Below are 13,563 nucleotides of genomic sequence, written 5' to 3'. Positions count from 1 at the left end.
TTATATGTTTCCAGGATTGCTTCTGCGTCTGATTGTAATAGCATCATCTTGTGATTTTTTTATCCAGTTCCTGTATCTTTGTTTGGCTGCTTTTATTTTGACAATTGATTCCTTATCTTTGTTTTTTGACAGTTGGCGGACTGTGTTTCTCATTGTTCTTTTTCTATCAGCAAGCTCCTTGTTGTAGCGATGTTGGTGAATCTGTAGAGTTTTCTGTTTAGCTATTTTGTAATGAGGTTGGAGTAGCCATTGTAGTTTAGTTTTTGATCGCCAGGTAGAGAGTTTTGAATAAATTTGCTTGTAAGTTGGAGAGTGGCTTTTTGGGGTTATGCGAAGTTTTTTTCCGGCTGCACAGACTTCAAGCGGAGTAGGACGCTTGGGCTCGTGCTGACGCAGAATATCTTGTCCCTGTACGACTAGTTGATTGTGGTTGCTTTTCGTTGTTGAAATTATATTTGTTGTTTCTACTGCGTCTTTTAGTTTGTTGGAAAGGTATATGTAGTCGATTATGGCAGATGATTTGCCTCGAGACCAAGTGGGGAGAAGATTTCCCATTTCGTCTTTGGGATGGTCTATGAGTTGTAGGTTACGGATGACGATTTCCTTAGTCCATTTTTTGCGCGGATTGTTTGTTTTTCGATTGGCATTGGATGTCCATCTTTTTGCCATAAATGCAGATTTAGATCCCCGCACAGTATAAATTCGACTCCTGTATATTTCTCGATGAGGTTGTCGATTGTAAGGAATGCGCCATCCAAGAAGGCTTTGTTGGTAATAGCCATTGGGTTCCAGTATAAGTTCATGATTGCTATTTTCCTTTCGTGGTTGGTTTCCAATGTTGCAGTTTGACTCGCTCTTTGACGTGATTTTAACAACTGTTTTTTGTATCCATGGACTGATATTTGTTGTCTGTAGTATAGACCATGTGGTATCAATCTTAATTAGCGTTAATAGCCCCGATGAGGGTCTTCCTTTGGTTCTTATTGGAGCTGGATTGAGGAAGGCTAGAAAGCCATCGCAGCATGGAGTAGTGGAGAGCCAGGTTTCTTGGAGGCAAATGATCTGGTAGCAATCAAATTCCGGCGATGGATCGTTAAACAAGTGGGAGTTTCCCCGTGTGTTCCATGAACACAAGGTCCAGTTTTTTGGTCTATTGGTTGATGGTTATGAAATATTGCTTAGTTCTGCATTGTCTTGTTAATTCAGGCTATCGTCTGATCCGTATTGACGTCTGATTGGACGATCGGGGTTGTAGCTAATCGCTAGTTCCTCTTCGTTGTGTTGTATTTTCAGGGGTATCCTGTCGCCTAGTTTGATGGTCTTCTGGGGTGTACTGATGTCTGGCATTAAGATCTTCTGGGGTGTACTGACGTTTGAAATGATAGTCACTTCTATTTTTTGGAGTGTTAGGGAGTTTATTTGTATAATTATTTCTCTTTTATCTGTTTTTTAGTTGTAAAGGTTTTTCTGAGGTTTTCTTTTTTAGTAATCTCTTCTTTACACGCTTTAGTATCAGTTGTACATCGAAAGCCCAGTTTGTTTAGAGCATCTTTAGATGTTAATATTTGTTGCATAGTTTTATTATGGAGTTTTCGCAATATTTTGTCGTTAGATTTTTCGTCTGCAAAGATCACCAGGTCAATGTCTCTGGAGCGTATTTGACTAAGGTTTGGGATAGTTTGAAAGAGGATTAGGATATTCGCTCTGTTCAATACCAGTTCATTTGCTCTGGTGGTGACATTTTCTATTTGCACTATGTGTTTCTCTGTTAGCTGGAAAGGGTTCCGAAATTTTGGTTCCGGGAGATCTTGATATTCTCTTTGTCGTTGTGCATCACAGGACCTTCTTTTAAACACACATCTAATACCCCTGACATTCCATGAAAGATTAAAGGATCAATAACTCACCACTAGAATTATCTGCATTTCACATAATTACCATCCCATCTATTGACACAGACTTGTCTCACTAAATCTATCCGCGGAAGAGAAATGAGAGAAATGAAATCCTCCAACCTAAGAAAATAAAAAGTCAAAAAGAAAAAAGAAAAATTTGTGATAAAGAAAACCCCACCCCAAAACACATAAGACAACAAAAGACACACAAAACACACATTTCGAATGGATTGTGTCCTCCCACGTATTCCTAATCTTGTGATAAATCATGATCTCCAGCTTTGCTGCTTCAGAAAAAATGTTTCTCGCCAGAGGGCGCTGTGCTCGAGGTTGTGACGTCGATTGTCCCTCAACGGACTCTGTACTCTGTCGACGTCACCAATGGTATAAATAGCTTGAGCCACGCCTGTTGCTTCAGTTCCGTTTTTTCGATCGCTTCGCTATCGCGAACGACGCGCTTCTATTTTCTGGAAGAAAATGTCATCTTCAACTCCTTCGACAACCAAGAACGGGGTTCAAGAAGTGTGTAGATTGTGGATCTAAAATGTCGATCACCGATCCCCACCGGATTTGTCTCTGGTGTCTCGGTTCCAGTCACCGAACCGACGACTGCGGGTCCTCTCAATCCATGACCGAGAAAGCTCTTCGTGAGAGGAGAGGTAAATTGTTGGTCGGGAGGGAAGCCTCTAAGAAGGCTATGTCAAAAAGACATAAGAAAACGACTGATTCGAAGGAATCAGATCGCCATAGGCACTCTTATGTCAAAAAGACATAAGAAAACGACTGATTCGAAGGAATCAGATCGCCATAGGCACTCAGAGATCTCGATCTAGGAGTAGATCGAGACACTCTTTGTCATAATCTAAAAAAATGAAGAGGAGACATAGATCTCCCTCATCATCATCTTCTTCAGAGTCGACTGAAGAAATTTGATGTCCGACTAAATCGGATTCTCCCAGTAAGTGGGAAGAATTCCGCAAAAAGGTGGAGGTTTTCGAGAAGGCGCCCCCTCGAAAGAACCTCAAAAAAACTATACCCCTAAAGTCGCTCCATTGGACGACAAAGGGAAGTCCAAGACTACCATGGCAAAGACCAGTAGCGTTGAGGAATCTAAAAGGACTCGAGTTGACGTAAATCGGTCGAAGACTCTTCGAGAGTCGAGCACTTCTCCAGTGCCATGCAAAAAACACAAGCCGTCGAAGACTTCGTCGACGCCATCGATAATTTCGACTCCAAAACCAAAAACATCTTCGACGCCAGTATCAAAGTCTTCGAAGACCCCTTTGACAATTTCGAAGGATTTATCAATTCCTTCGACGCGAATAGTAGAGGAAGAAAGGAGATTCACTCCATTGCCTAGATCAGACTTTTTCAAGTCTATGTCAGCAATTTATGAAGAATCTGCTTCTGAAGAGGATGAAGTTACTCCTCTTGGAGTTTCTTATGGTACAAGACAAGTTCCTGAGGAACTTATCGATCAGGAATCTAGAATGAGAGACTTGAGTGATACTCTACATTCTGCCAGTGGAATTGACACATCCCCAGAATTAGAGTTCACCAGACCTGATCCTGCAGAGCATGCAGATGCTGGGTACAGGGGTCTTATGACCAGGGTAATTGAGTATATGGGTTGGGGTAATACTTCACCCACTTTTGAACAAGATGACATGACGGATATAATCATCAAGGGACCTCAGAAAGATCCTGTTCTCCCTTTCCACAAGGCTCTTCAAAGGACTGTGGAGAAAAACTGGGAGAAACCAGAGAGTATTGCTGCTGCAGATAGCACTTTTCCAAAAAAATATAGACCAGCTGGAACGGATCCTGAATATTTGAATAAACATCTGACTCCAGAGAGTTTAGTCATTCAGGCAGCATCCACTTCTAAACAAACTGCTTATCCAACTATCCCTCCAGATAGAGAGGATAAAAAAGTTGATACATGGGCACGTAAAGTTTTCACGTCAGGCAGTATGGCACTTAAGTCGGCAAATGTTACCTGTACCCTAGCCAGGTTTACCCATATCCTGTGGGACTGTGTTTCAGCGGCGGCTGATCATATTCCGGAAGGCGGGGAAAGGGAAGGCTTCCTGAATATAGTCAAAGACGGAAAGGAGGCAATGGGGGAATGTCTCCAGTCTGGACTGGATACTGCTGATGTTATCAGCAGATCCATGGCTGCAAGCGTTGTGCTACGCAGATTTGCGTGGTTGAGGAAGTCCGGGTTTGCACCACACGTGTAAGCTAGACTCCTCAACATGTCCTTTGATGGCTCGAGGCTCTTTGGCAGAAAGGCTGAAGAAAGCCTAGAAAAACTTCAGACCTCGAAAGCGGCAGCTAAATCACTTAGCGCCTCTTTGCGCCAGCCTCTAAAACCCTATTCCAGCTCATCTTCCTGGAGGGGGTTATTCTTTTCGATACGACTCCTCTTTTGGTAGAGGAAGAGGACAGGCTTCTCAAAGGGGCAAAAGAAACTTCCTTCGTGAAGCACGAGGAAGAGGTGCAAAATCAGCCTCAGGAGCGGCATATGTACCCTCAGCCACTCCTGCAGCCGCCTCCAAATCCCTCTGAGACCTTGTTGCACAAAACACCAGTGGGAGGCAGGATCTCTGAGCATCTGAAGGAATGGCGGGGCATTACCTCAGATGCTTGGGTACTGGAAACAGTAGCCCAAGGTTACTGCCTCCCCTTCCAAAAAAGGCCTCAGAATCATCCACCGGGAGCCAACTCCGCCAATATTCCGGATCCGCTCCTGTTACAGGAAATTTTAACCCTGCTAGAGAAAGGTGCCATAGAACTGGTACCTGTAGCGGAGAGGAACATGGGTTGGTACTCCCCATATTTTCTCATCCCAAAAAAGGACGGAGGACTGAGACCCATCTTGGACTTGAGAAACTTGAACAAGTTCCTCAGGAAGGACAAGTTCAAGATGGTGACTCCTTCTCAGATCCTTCAGGCTCTCCAACTCCAAGATTGGTTGGTATCATTGGACCTTCAGGATGATTACTTTCACGTGCCAATTCATCCAAAGCACATAAAGTACCTGAGGTTCGTGATTGGCAATTCTCATTATCAATTTCGAGTTCTCCATTCGGGTTGACCTCCGCCCGAGGGTTTTCACCAAACTGTTGGCGGTAGTGGCAGCAAGTCTCGGGAGAGGGGGCATTCACATCTACCCCTACCTGGACGATTGGTTGATCAGATCAAGTTCTCCAGAACAAGCTCAGGAACATCTTTCGGTCACCTGCCACTTCCTCCACAAATTGGGCTTCTCCCTCAATTTCAAGAAGTCCCACATGATACCATCCCAGAAGCTCCAGTTTATCGGAGCAGTCTTGGACACTTCCTTGGGAAAAGCCTCGCCTCCCGAGGTGAGAGCTCTCCACATCCAGTAGATGGTAACAAAATTCCAGAATGCCCAACGTCTACCGGCCTTCGATTTTCTCAGGTTGCTTGGCCTCATGGCATCCTGCATTTTCCTAGTACCAGAGGCCAGGTTGAGAATGAGAGCCCTTCAATGGGCACTCAGAACTCAGTGGTCCCAGTTCTCAGGGAATATGTCGGATCTCCTGCAAGTCACGAGCGCAGTTGCTCAGGATCTTCTATGGTGGGCTTGCAACGATAACATTCTCAAGGGAGAGTCTTTTTGGCAAACATGGCCGGAGATAACAGTAGTGATGGAAGCCTCACTCACTGGGTGGGGAGCACACACCAACGATCTGACAATCAGCGGTCGTTGGTCTCCATCGGAGTTCAAACTACACATCAACCTTTTGGAGCTGAGGGCAATCAGACTAGCCCTGAAGGCCTTTCTGCCCTCTGTACAGGGAAAGGATGTCCTGATAATGACAGACAACCCGGTGGCCATGTACTACCTCAACAAAAGAGGAGTAGGGTCACTACCACTGTGCAGAGAGGCAATGCAGCTATGGTTCAGGGCAATACGAGAATGAATCTCTCTATCGGCAATTCACCTAGCCGGAGAGAAGAACATGGCGGCAGACGCTCTGAGCAGGCAGAGCACGGTCTCTCACGAGTGGGAGATAGCTCAGGAAGTCCTTCTGGAGATCTTCGCCCTTTGGGGAACACCTCAAGTGGATCTGTTCGCCACCACGATCAACCGGAAGTGCGATCAGTACTACTGAAGGGAATTTCCTCAAAGAGGAGGTCTGGGAGACGCATTCGTAGTGGAGTGGAAGTTTCCACTGCTGTACGCGTTTCCCCCAGTCCCCATGATTCCTCAAGTAATCAGGAGGTTGAGAAAGTTCAGGAAAACCATTATCCTAATTGCCCCGGATTGGGCCAGGAGGACGTGGTAACCGGACCTTCTGGACATGTCCATCTGCCCTCCAATATGTCTTCCGCGAAGAGAGGATCTTCTCTCGCAAGAGGAAGGTCGGGTTCTCCATCCAGAGGTCAAGACACTCAACCTTCACGCATGGTTTCTGAGAGGTTGAGATACAAGGATTGCGATCTTCCGGATGACTTAATGGAAATCTTGCTTTCGGCCAGAAGACCAGCAACAAAATCTTTGTACCGATGTCTCTGGAACAGGTTTAGTAACTGGTGCAAAGACAAGGATGTGGACCCTTTTCATTGTGGCACCCCAATGGTGCTTTCTTTTCTATTACATCTAGCTAATCTGGGGCTCCAGATAGGAACAATCAAAGGATACCTTGCTGCGCTGTTCATTTTCAAGCGCTCCTTCATATTTCAAAATACCATTAATCATTTAATTCTTAAAAGGGCTTACTAATGTATACCCTCCAGTACCTTTTCATGTACCAACTTGGGATTTAAATTTTGTACTAAATTCTTGACTTGCAAACCTTTTGAGCCTCTGCATTCATGTCCATTGAGGCTTTTAACTCTAAAAACTGTCCTTCTTGTGGCCCTATCATCAGCCTGCAAGGTTAGTGAACTTCAGGCTCTCTCATGCAAACCACCATGTACTATTTTTTATTCCTAAAGTTAAACCTCCGTTCTTACCAAAAGTAGTCTCGGACTTCCATTTGTCACAAAAAATAGTACTACCAACTTTTTATCCTCCTCCTCATCTGGGCATGGAAGAGGAGAGATTACATAGACTAGATCCATCCCAGGAGGGATCTTAGTTTTTACATCTCATGGATGGCTAAATTGAGACAAGATGACCAACTATTCGTGGGTTATACTGGTCATAAATTAGGCTTATCTGTAACAAAACAGACCATTTCCCGCTGGATCATATTAGCCATAGTTGAATGCTACAGATTAGCGGGAAAATAACCACCAGATGGGCTTTGTGCCCATACTACAAGGGGAATGGCTACTTCTGCGGCTCTAAAGAAGGGAGTCCCGGCAGCGGATATTTGTGCAGCTGAAACCTGGAAAACAATGCATACCTTTGTTAAACATTGTTTGGATACTGCCTCCTCTGAGGGTTTATTTGCCAAGGCAGTTCTGCATTCTGTCCACGAATACGGAAATTAGTACTCCCGCCTCCAAAATTGTTCGCTATGGGAGCCTATCACAAGATGAGGAATACGTGGGAGGACGCAATCCATTCGAAGAACAAGTTACTTACCAACTGTAACGTTCTTTCGTCTGGGTGTTCCTCCCACGTATTCCTCATCGACCCTCCCATCCTACCCCACAGTACAGTTTACCTTTTTTTACACTTTCCTCTCACGAAGAATGTATTGGTCATGGGGCACGCTTGGGTGTTCCTCCTATATGTTTCATCGAAAAAACAGAACTGAAGCAACGGGCGTGGCTTGAGCTATTTATACCATTGGTGACGTCGACAGAGTACGGAGTCCGTTGAGGGACAATCGACGTCACAACCTCGAGCACAGTGCCCTCTGCCGAGAATTTATTTTTTCCGAAGCTGGAGATGACGATTTATCACAAGATGAGGAATACGTGGGCGGAACATCTAGTCGAAAGAACGTTACAGTTGGTAAGTAACTTGTTCATCTACCAGTACCAGAAGCCCAACCACCATCAGGCTTATAATAAGTGAAAATATATACACACCAATACCTATTCAGAACTATACCTACCAGGCATCCTAGGCCAAATTCTACAACCTATGAATAAATATCCTACCCTACTTTAAGCCATAACAAACCAAGTGTACTCCAAAATAATTAAATTAAAGCCGCAGAATCTGTCACCATAAAGTGTAAGACCAATCAACTAACAACTTCTTGACCACAATACCTCCACCTCAAAAATACAACCGGAAACTCCCCCCTTCCCTCCCCATAAGTCATATCAATTAAAATCAGAAACCCCTGCATAGTGACGTATTATCCATCACTACCACACCTATCCTACATAAAACACCCTCACAGACTACGCATCCAATTGCACCCAAATACACAAAATTAAAATCACATCCAACCCATACCTTCCCAACCACCTCCCACCAACCAATTCTAATCCAAGAAATTAACCTTCTGTAATAATCCACCACACGAAAACACACCCATCTCCAGACATGTCAATTAGACATCGGTTGTGTCATATAATTCCTAGAACAATCACAAAATCGTATCCCCATGACACACAGCATTCACCAACACCAAGACAACCAGGTCAAGGCATGTTACAAAAAGCAAGCATTCCACAACAACTCCCAACTAGCCACCTTGAATATCACATAGGATGACTCCAGCCAACCACTCACACCATTATGAAGCCCAACAAAAATATGATGTTTCTGAGAAACAGTTAGAAACTGCTGAAACGCACAAATACCTTATCAACCCCAACGACTCAACCATCCCAAACTTAGGTAATCTGCAACAGGATAGCAAACATAAAAACTAATTACAACTAATATGCCGTGCAAGACCAATCGTGAAAGGCCCACAATCTACAAATTGTAGACAACCAAAGTAATATCCCATATCCAAATCATTTGTTGCAATCCCTCACAGAAACAAAGTGAACCTTCCCCCACACACAACCATCTATCATATATTTGACGATTTAACAAGAATGGAACAACCAATGCAAGGAAGCCAATTGGAGAAAACATACAGTGCATTGTTCTGCTAATAAACATAAATACATCATACAAAAGTGGACCAGTCTAGAGCCGGCCCCCATATGTCAAACCAAACAAAAAAGGGAAGGCAAAAAAACGCTAATAATTGATGGCCAAACTAAACAGTGAATCACTGATCAGAGGATGCATATAATGAATCAAAAGATCAAATGGACAGTTAAATTAGGATATCTATCAAAAGCATGCTGTACCATATAATGACTCGCACAACCAAGCCATTTCCAGTTTATCTGACAAGGGTCAGCCCCAGACCAGTCCACAAGAACAATCAAGCAATCCTGTGAGAAAACAATAGGCCTGTATGAGCCTATTCTTAATTCAGTACAGTCCCAGATAAAGTTCCAAGAATAGTAAAAACAAGCGCAATAGCTGCCTGGTTCTCTTGCTGTCTCCCATACATTGTGACCCGTGTTATCAGGTAGTCTGGACATAAGGAATACAGGGCAGGACCAATGAATTTCAGGCCATGTAATAGATCTTCTCAAGTCAACACATTAGAATGAGTGGCATGTTACCCACATACACCCTCAACCCCCATTTAATGAGACTTAAATATCAGATATTGAACATCACATCCATAACAGTGAGGGAAATGGTAGAAACCAGGATGAATGACCCCTGATTAAATAAACCAGCCAATGAAGCGAAACATCTTATCACAGGGTGTTCCCGAATTAAATGAAGGAACATTAATCACCATTGGACTCCCAGTGCTGTAGTCAAGCTGCCTATACTATTAATAAAGCCTGACACCCAGTTGATCTTTGCACCTAGTAGGTGTGCCAATATATATGCATGACTCATCAAACCACCTGGCTGGCAATTACTCCATGCATACGTGTAAACCAGTTCAGAATTCCAAACCAACAACATGGAGCATATTAAGACTTGTAGGTTCATATGATGTAATGTTCCTTCATCTAAAGCGCAGGCAGCAAGTTGAGCACTCTGTATTAATCTTGGACACTGCTATATCGAAGATGGTCCATACCACAGCTATTCATTGGAACCCTTCACTTACAATCCCGCTCCATTGTATTTCCACTCTGGCTGTTAATTACAATTATTCTTTTATAAATCGCTTAATACTAACAAGTGGCTTCTAAGCGTGCGGATCGGGTTTCAAACCTGTGTTGCGCTGCGTTGTCTTGCTTCCAAGACAAACGCGTTGCTCCTGATCTATCCTTCTTCCCCTAATAAAGAGTTGGTGAAGAAATACTGACCATCTTCTGTGGACCCATATTTTCTCTGGTGGCACCTGACACCATAGTGCTTAGTTGTACAGGTGGCACCTCAACTTCAAAAGCCGCAACTTATCCAACCAACCCTACGGATAGGGATGATGAGCGATATGAAACCCTCGCAAAACGAGTATTTTCTGCTGGAAGCATGGCATTAAAAACCATTAACTCATCTTGTGCTCTGACAAAAAACAGCTATAAATTGTGGAATGTAATTGCCTAAACTGCGGAAAACATTTCTAAAGGTGAGATGCAAGATGGTTTTAACCTTATTGATTGAAAAGAGGTCTCCTACCAATACCTTTAGTCAGGCCTAGATGCGTTAGCAGATGCATGGGGTCTAGCGCAGTAATCAGGAGGTTTGCTTTGCTGTGCATGACTGGGTTTGCGCCCGATGTTCATTCAGCGCTTCTGAAGATGCCCATTGATGGATCCAATCTGTTTGTCCTCAAGGTGAATGAAAGCCTCGAGAAGCTACAGGCTGCAAAGGCTGCAGAAGCATCAATGGGAGCAGACATCAGCTGCAACAACACCCACCTTTACTGACCTGGAGAGGGCGTTCCTTTCACTATTACGCCTCCTTTGGCCAAAGGGGAAGAGGTCAGGAAAGCCAGAAACAAGGGCAAAGGTGGTTTTACACGGGTCCCTAGAGGCCGAGGAGGAAAAACTGCTCAGGCAGGAGCCGCCTCCTTGCCCTCTGCTGCAGTCACAGCCCCAAAACATCTCTGAGCACTTTGCTCACAGAACCCCAGTGGGAGGCAGGCTGACCCATCATCTGCAAGAATGGCATTGTATTACTTGGATGCATGGGCACTACAGACAGTGGCCTCAATGGTTCGGTCTTCCATTTCTACAGAGACCCTCCCAGATTGTCCCCCAAGCAAACAATCTCTTTGGGAACCAGATCCATTCTTGCAGGAGATTCTCTCTCTGTTGGTGAAAGGTGCCGTAGCAAAGGTAAATATCGCAGAACAAAACCAAGGTTGGCACTCCACCTATTTCCTTGTTCCCAAGAAAGACTTTGGACTTCACCCCATCCCAGACCTGAGAGGCTTAAACAAGTTCCTCAGGAAGGACAAGTTCAAGATGGTCAATCTTTTGCAGATCCTCCAGCCCCTTCAGATCCAGGAGTGAATGGTGTCACTCGATCTTCAGGATGCTTACTTTCATGTGCCTATAAATCCCAGACAGAGGAAGTGCCTCTGGTTCGCCATTGGCAGTTCTCACTATCAATTTCGAGTTCTGCATGTCGGGCTTACCTTCACCCCGATGGGTGTCTTCACCAAGTTGATGGTGGTGGTGGCAGCGCATCTAAGCTGGGGAGGGATTGTCATTTTTCCCTACCTAAACGACTGGCTGATCAGAGCTTTTTTTCCCCACAGTCTCTGGAACATCTCAGCAGCACCTGCCACTCGCTCCACAAGCCCACATGACACCTTCTCAAAAGCTTCAGTTTATTGGAGTAATCCTGGATTCTTCCTCGGGGAAAGCTTTGCGTCCTGAGTTGAGGGCTCAACATATCTTGCAGACTGCAATGAGATTTCAGAATTTCCAAAACCTGCTGGCATTCGACTTTCTGATCCTCATAGCATCCTGCATTTTCCTGGTGCCAGATGCCCGCCTAAGGCTGAAGTTCCTCCAGTGAGGAACACCTTTGAGCGCTGAGGGCGATCAGACTGGCTGGCTGTTTTAGGCCTCTAGGTTCTGCATTGACTATTAAGTACAGATGTGTATTTTCCAAATAGATCCTAAAGGTTTAGGGTTACAGTGACTGTTATGTGGTGGCATCTGGGGTACAGTCATAATGTCTTAATGTCTGTGTCCTCGTGCTTCCAGCCTCTTGTTTGTACGTAATGTGCCCATATAGGGAAGGAGTGGGTTGAGGTTTTTTTATGACCAGTTCCTGTTTTTTATGTCAGCCTACCTCCTCTCTGGAGTTGAGCCTGACTGTACCATAGAGCATTTTGGGTTGGGTGCATTGCCCCATTTTTAGGTTGGATAGTGCTACAGTACACATCCACATAGCCTTTTACAATGCCCAATTCACAACTACTGGTTGTAGCACGGGCAACACAAGTGCGTGGGAGAGACTGCTTATAGTATAATTGTAGTCTGTTCTTGCCTAAGGTTTTATAAGTGATCGTCTATAATTTAACACATATTAGTTGTGTGTAGCAACTCATGTTGGTGAAGCAATGAAGTGATCTTTTGTAGGCTAAATCCTAATTTGTTTTTGTTTATACCTTTCAGGCCTGCAGAAGTTGACACCGTCGATGGTTTCCAGGGCCGCCAGAAAGACTGCATAATTGTTACCTGTGTCCGGGCTAACAGTTGTCAGAGTTCGATTGGGTAGGGCTCCATGAGTGCTCAGATTTGCCGTAATCTTTACTTGTTCTGTTTTCCTATACATTCTGGCAAGTGTAAATCCAATGGCACAATAGTACAGGAGGGCTATGAAGGTGGGTCTCATTTCTGTAAACATTTTGTGGTGTGTCCCATAAATTTTTAAACCAATTTATAGGCAAATAACTTCACTCCTAGAACAGCCCTAGAATATTCATACATTCTTGTAAAGACGTTCCTTGAACATAGAGCATGAGGCATGTGATAGGGCACCTGAGTGGCCCCCAAGAAGATTTTGCTAGGCCGAAACAATATTGAGAGCTTTTCTCTTTTTGCATTGTCCGATATCAAAAGGATGCTACCAGACAAGGCAAAGGCCACCCTTAGTTTGAATCTCAGCATATAACCACTTCCAATAGTTCTCCAGAAGGAATACAATTGCTGCTCATGAGAGTTGCATGACTTCACCTTTGTTCAACCAGTGCCCAATGAAAGCATTGATGTGAGCCAGTCTGTTTCGATTTCAATTACCTCCCTGAGGGTATTGATGCATTTGTGTTTGCTGGAGTGTTTATTCCTAGTCCACGCTAGCCAGATGTTTTGCTAAAGTGCTGTCACCGTGCAGTAGGAGAAAAAAAATGAATTGAACCTTTATATTGTGCTTCATGCCAGAGACCAGCCTCTAAGCGTGAGGCCGGGATTCAAACCTGTGCTGCTATACATTGTCCTGCTTACAAGCAATATACATTGCCCCTGGGCTATCCTCCCAGAGAAGTCAGCGTATGACATCCAGTGCAACTTTAAAGAATGGACATTGCACAGTCATGTAAACAAAATATTGCTCACTCCCAGGGGAAACCCCTTTTTAGGAATAGACATTTTATTTAAGAAGTGTATAAACATAAAACCTGTAGAGGACACACTTTGACCTATTGCAAAAGAATATGCAAACTCAATACAGGAAACCACATTTGCTTATGTTTTGGGTGGTTCTGATGCTTATATGGAACCCCACAGATGATGCTGA

The 13,563-nt window shown here is 44.2% G+C and overlaps 1 protein-coding gene across 1 annotated transcript in view; it reads left to right on the top strand.

Annotated features, from left to right (window-relative positions):
• The window catches only part of SETX (senataxin), a 1,477,926-nt gene that overhangs the window by 1,389,947 nt on the left and 74,416 nt on the right, over nt 1–13,563 (top strand). The window contains exon 23 of the mRNA XM_069609306.1: nt 12,444–12,542. Coding sequence (XP_069465407.1) covers nt 12,444–12,542 — 99 coding nt within the window. The remainder of the gene's footprint in view (nt 1–12,443; nt 12,543–13,563) is intronic.

The sequence above is a fragment of the Ambystoma mexicanum genome, chromosome 8 (assembly GCF_040938575.1).
Source record: "Ambystoma mexicanum isolate Mex_15411 chromosome 8, UKY_AmexF1_1, whole genome shotgun sequence".
NCBI lineage: Eukaryota > Metazoa > Chordata > Amphibia > Caudata > Ambystomatidae > Ambystoma > Ambystoma mexicanum.
Note: the sequence above shows the minus strand (reverse complement) of the source record. Positions and strands in the feature narration are given on the sequence as shown.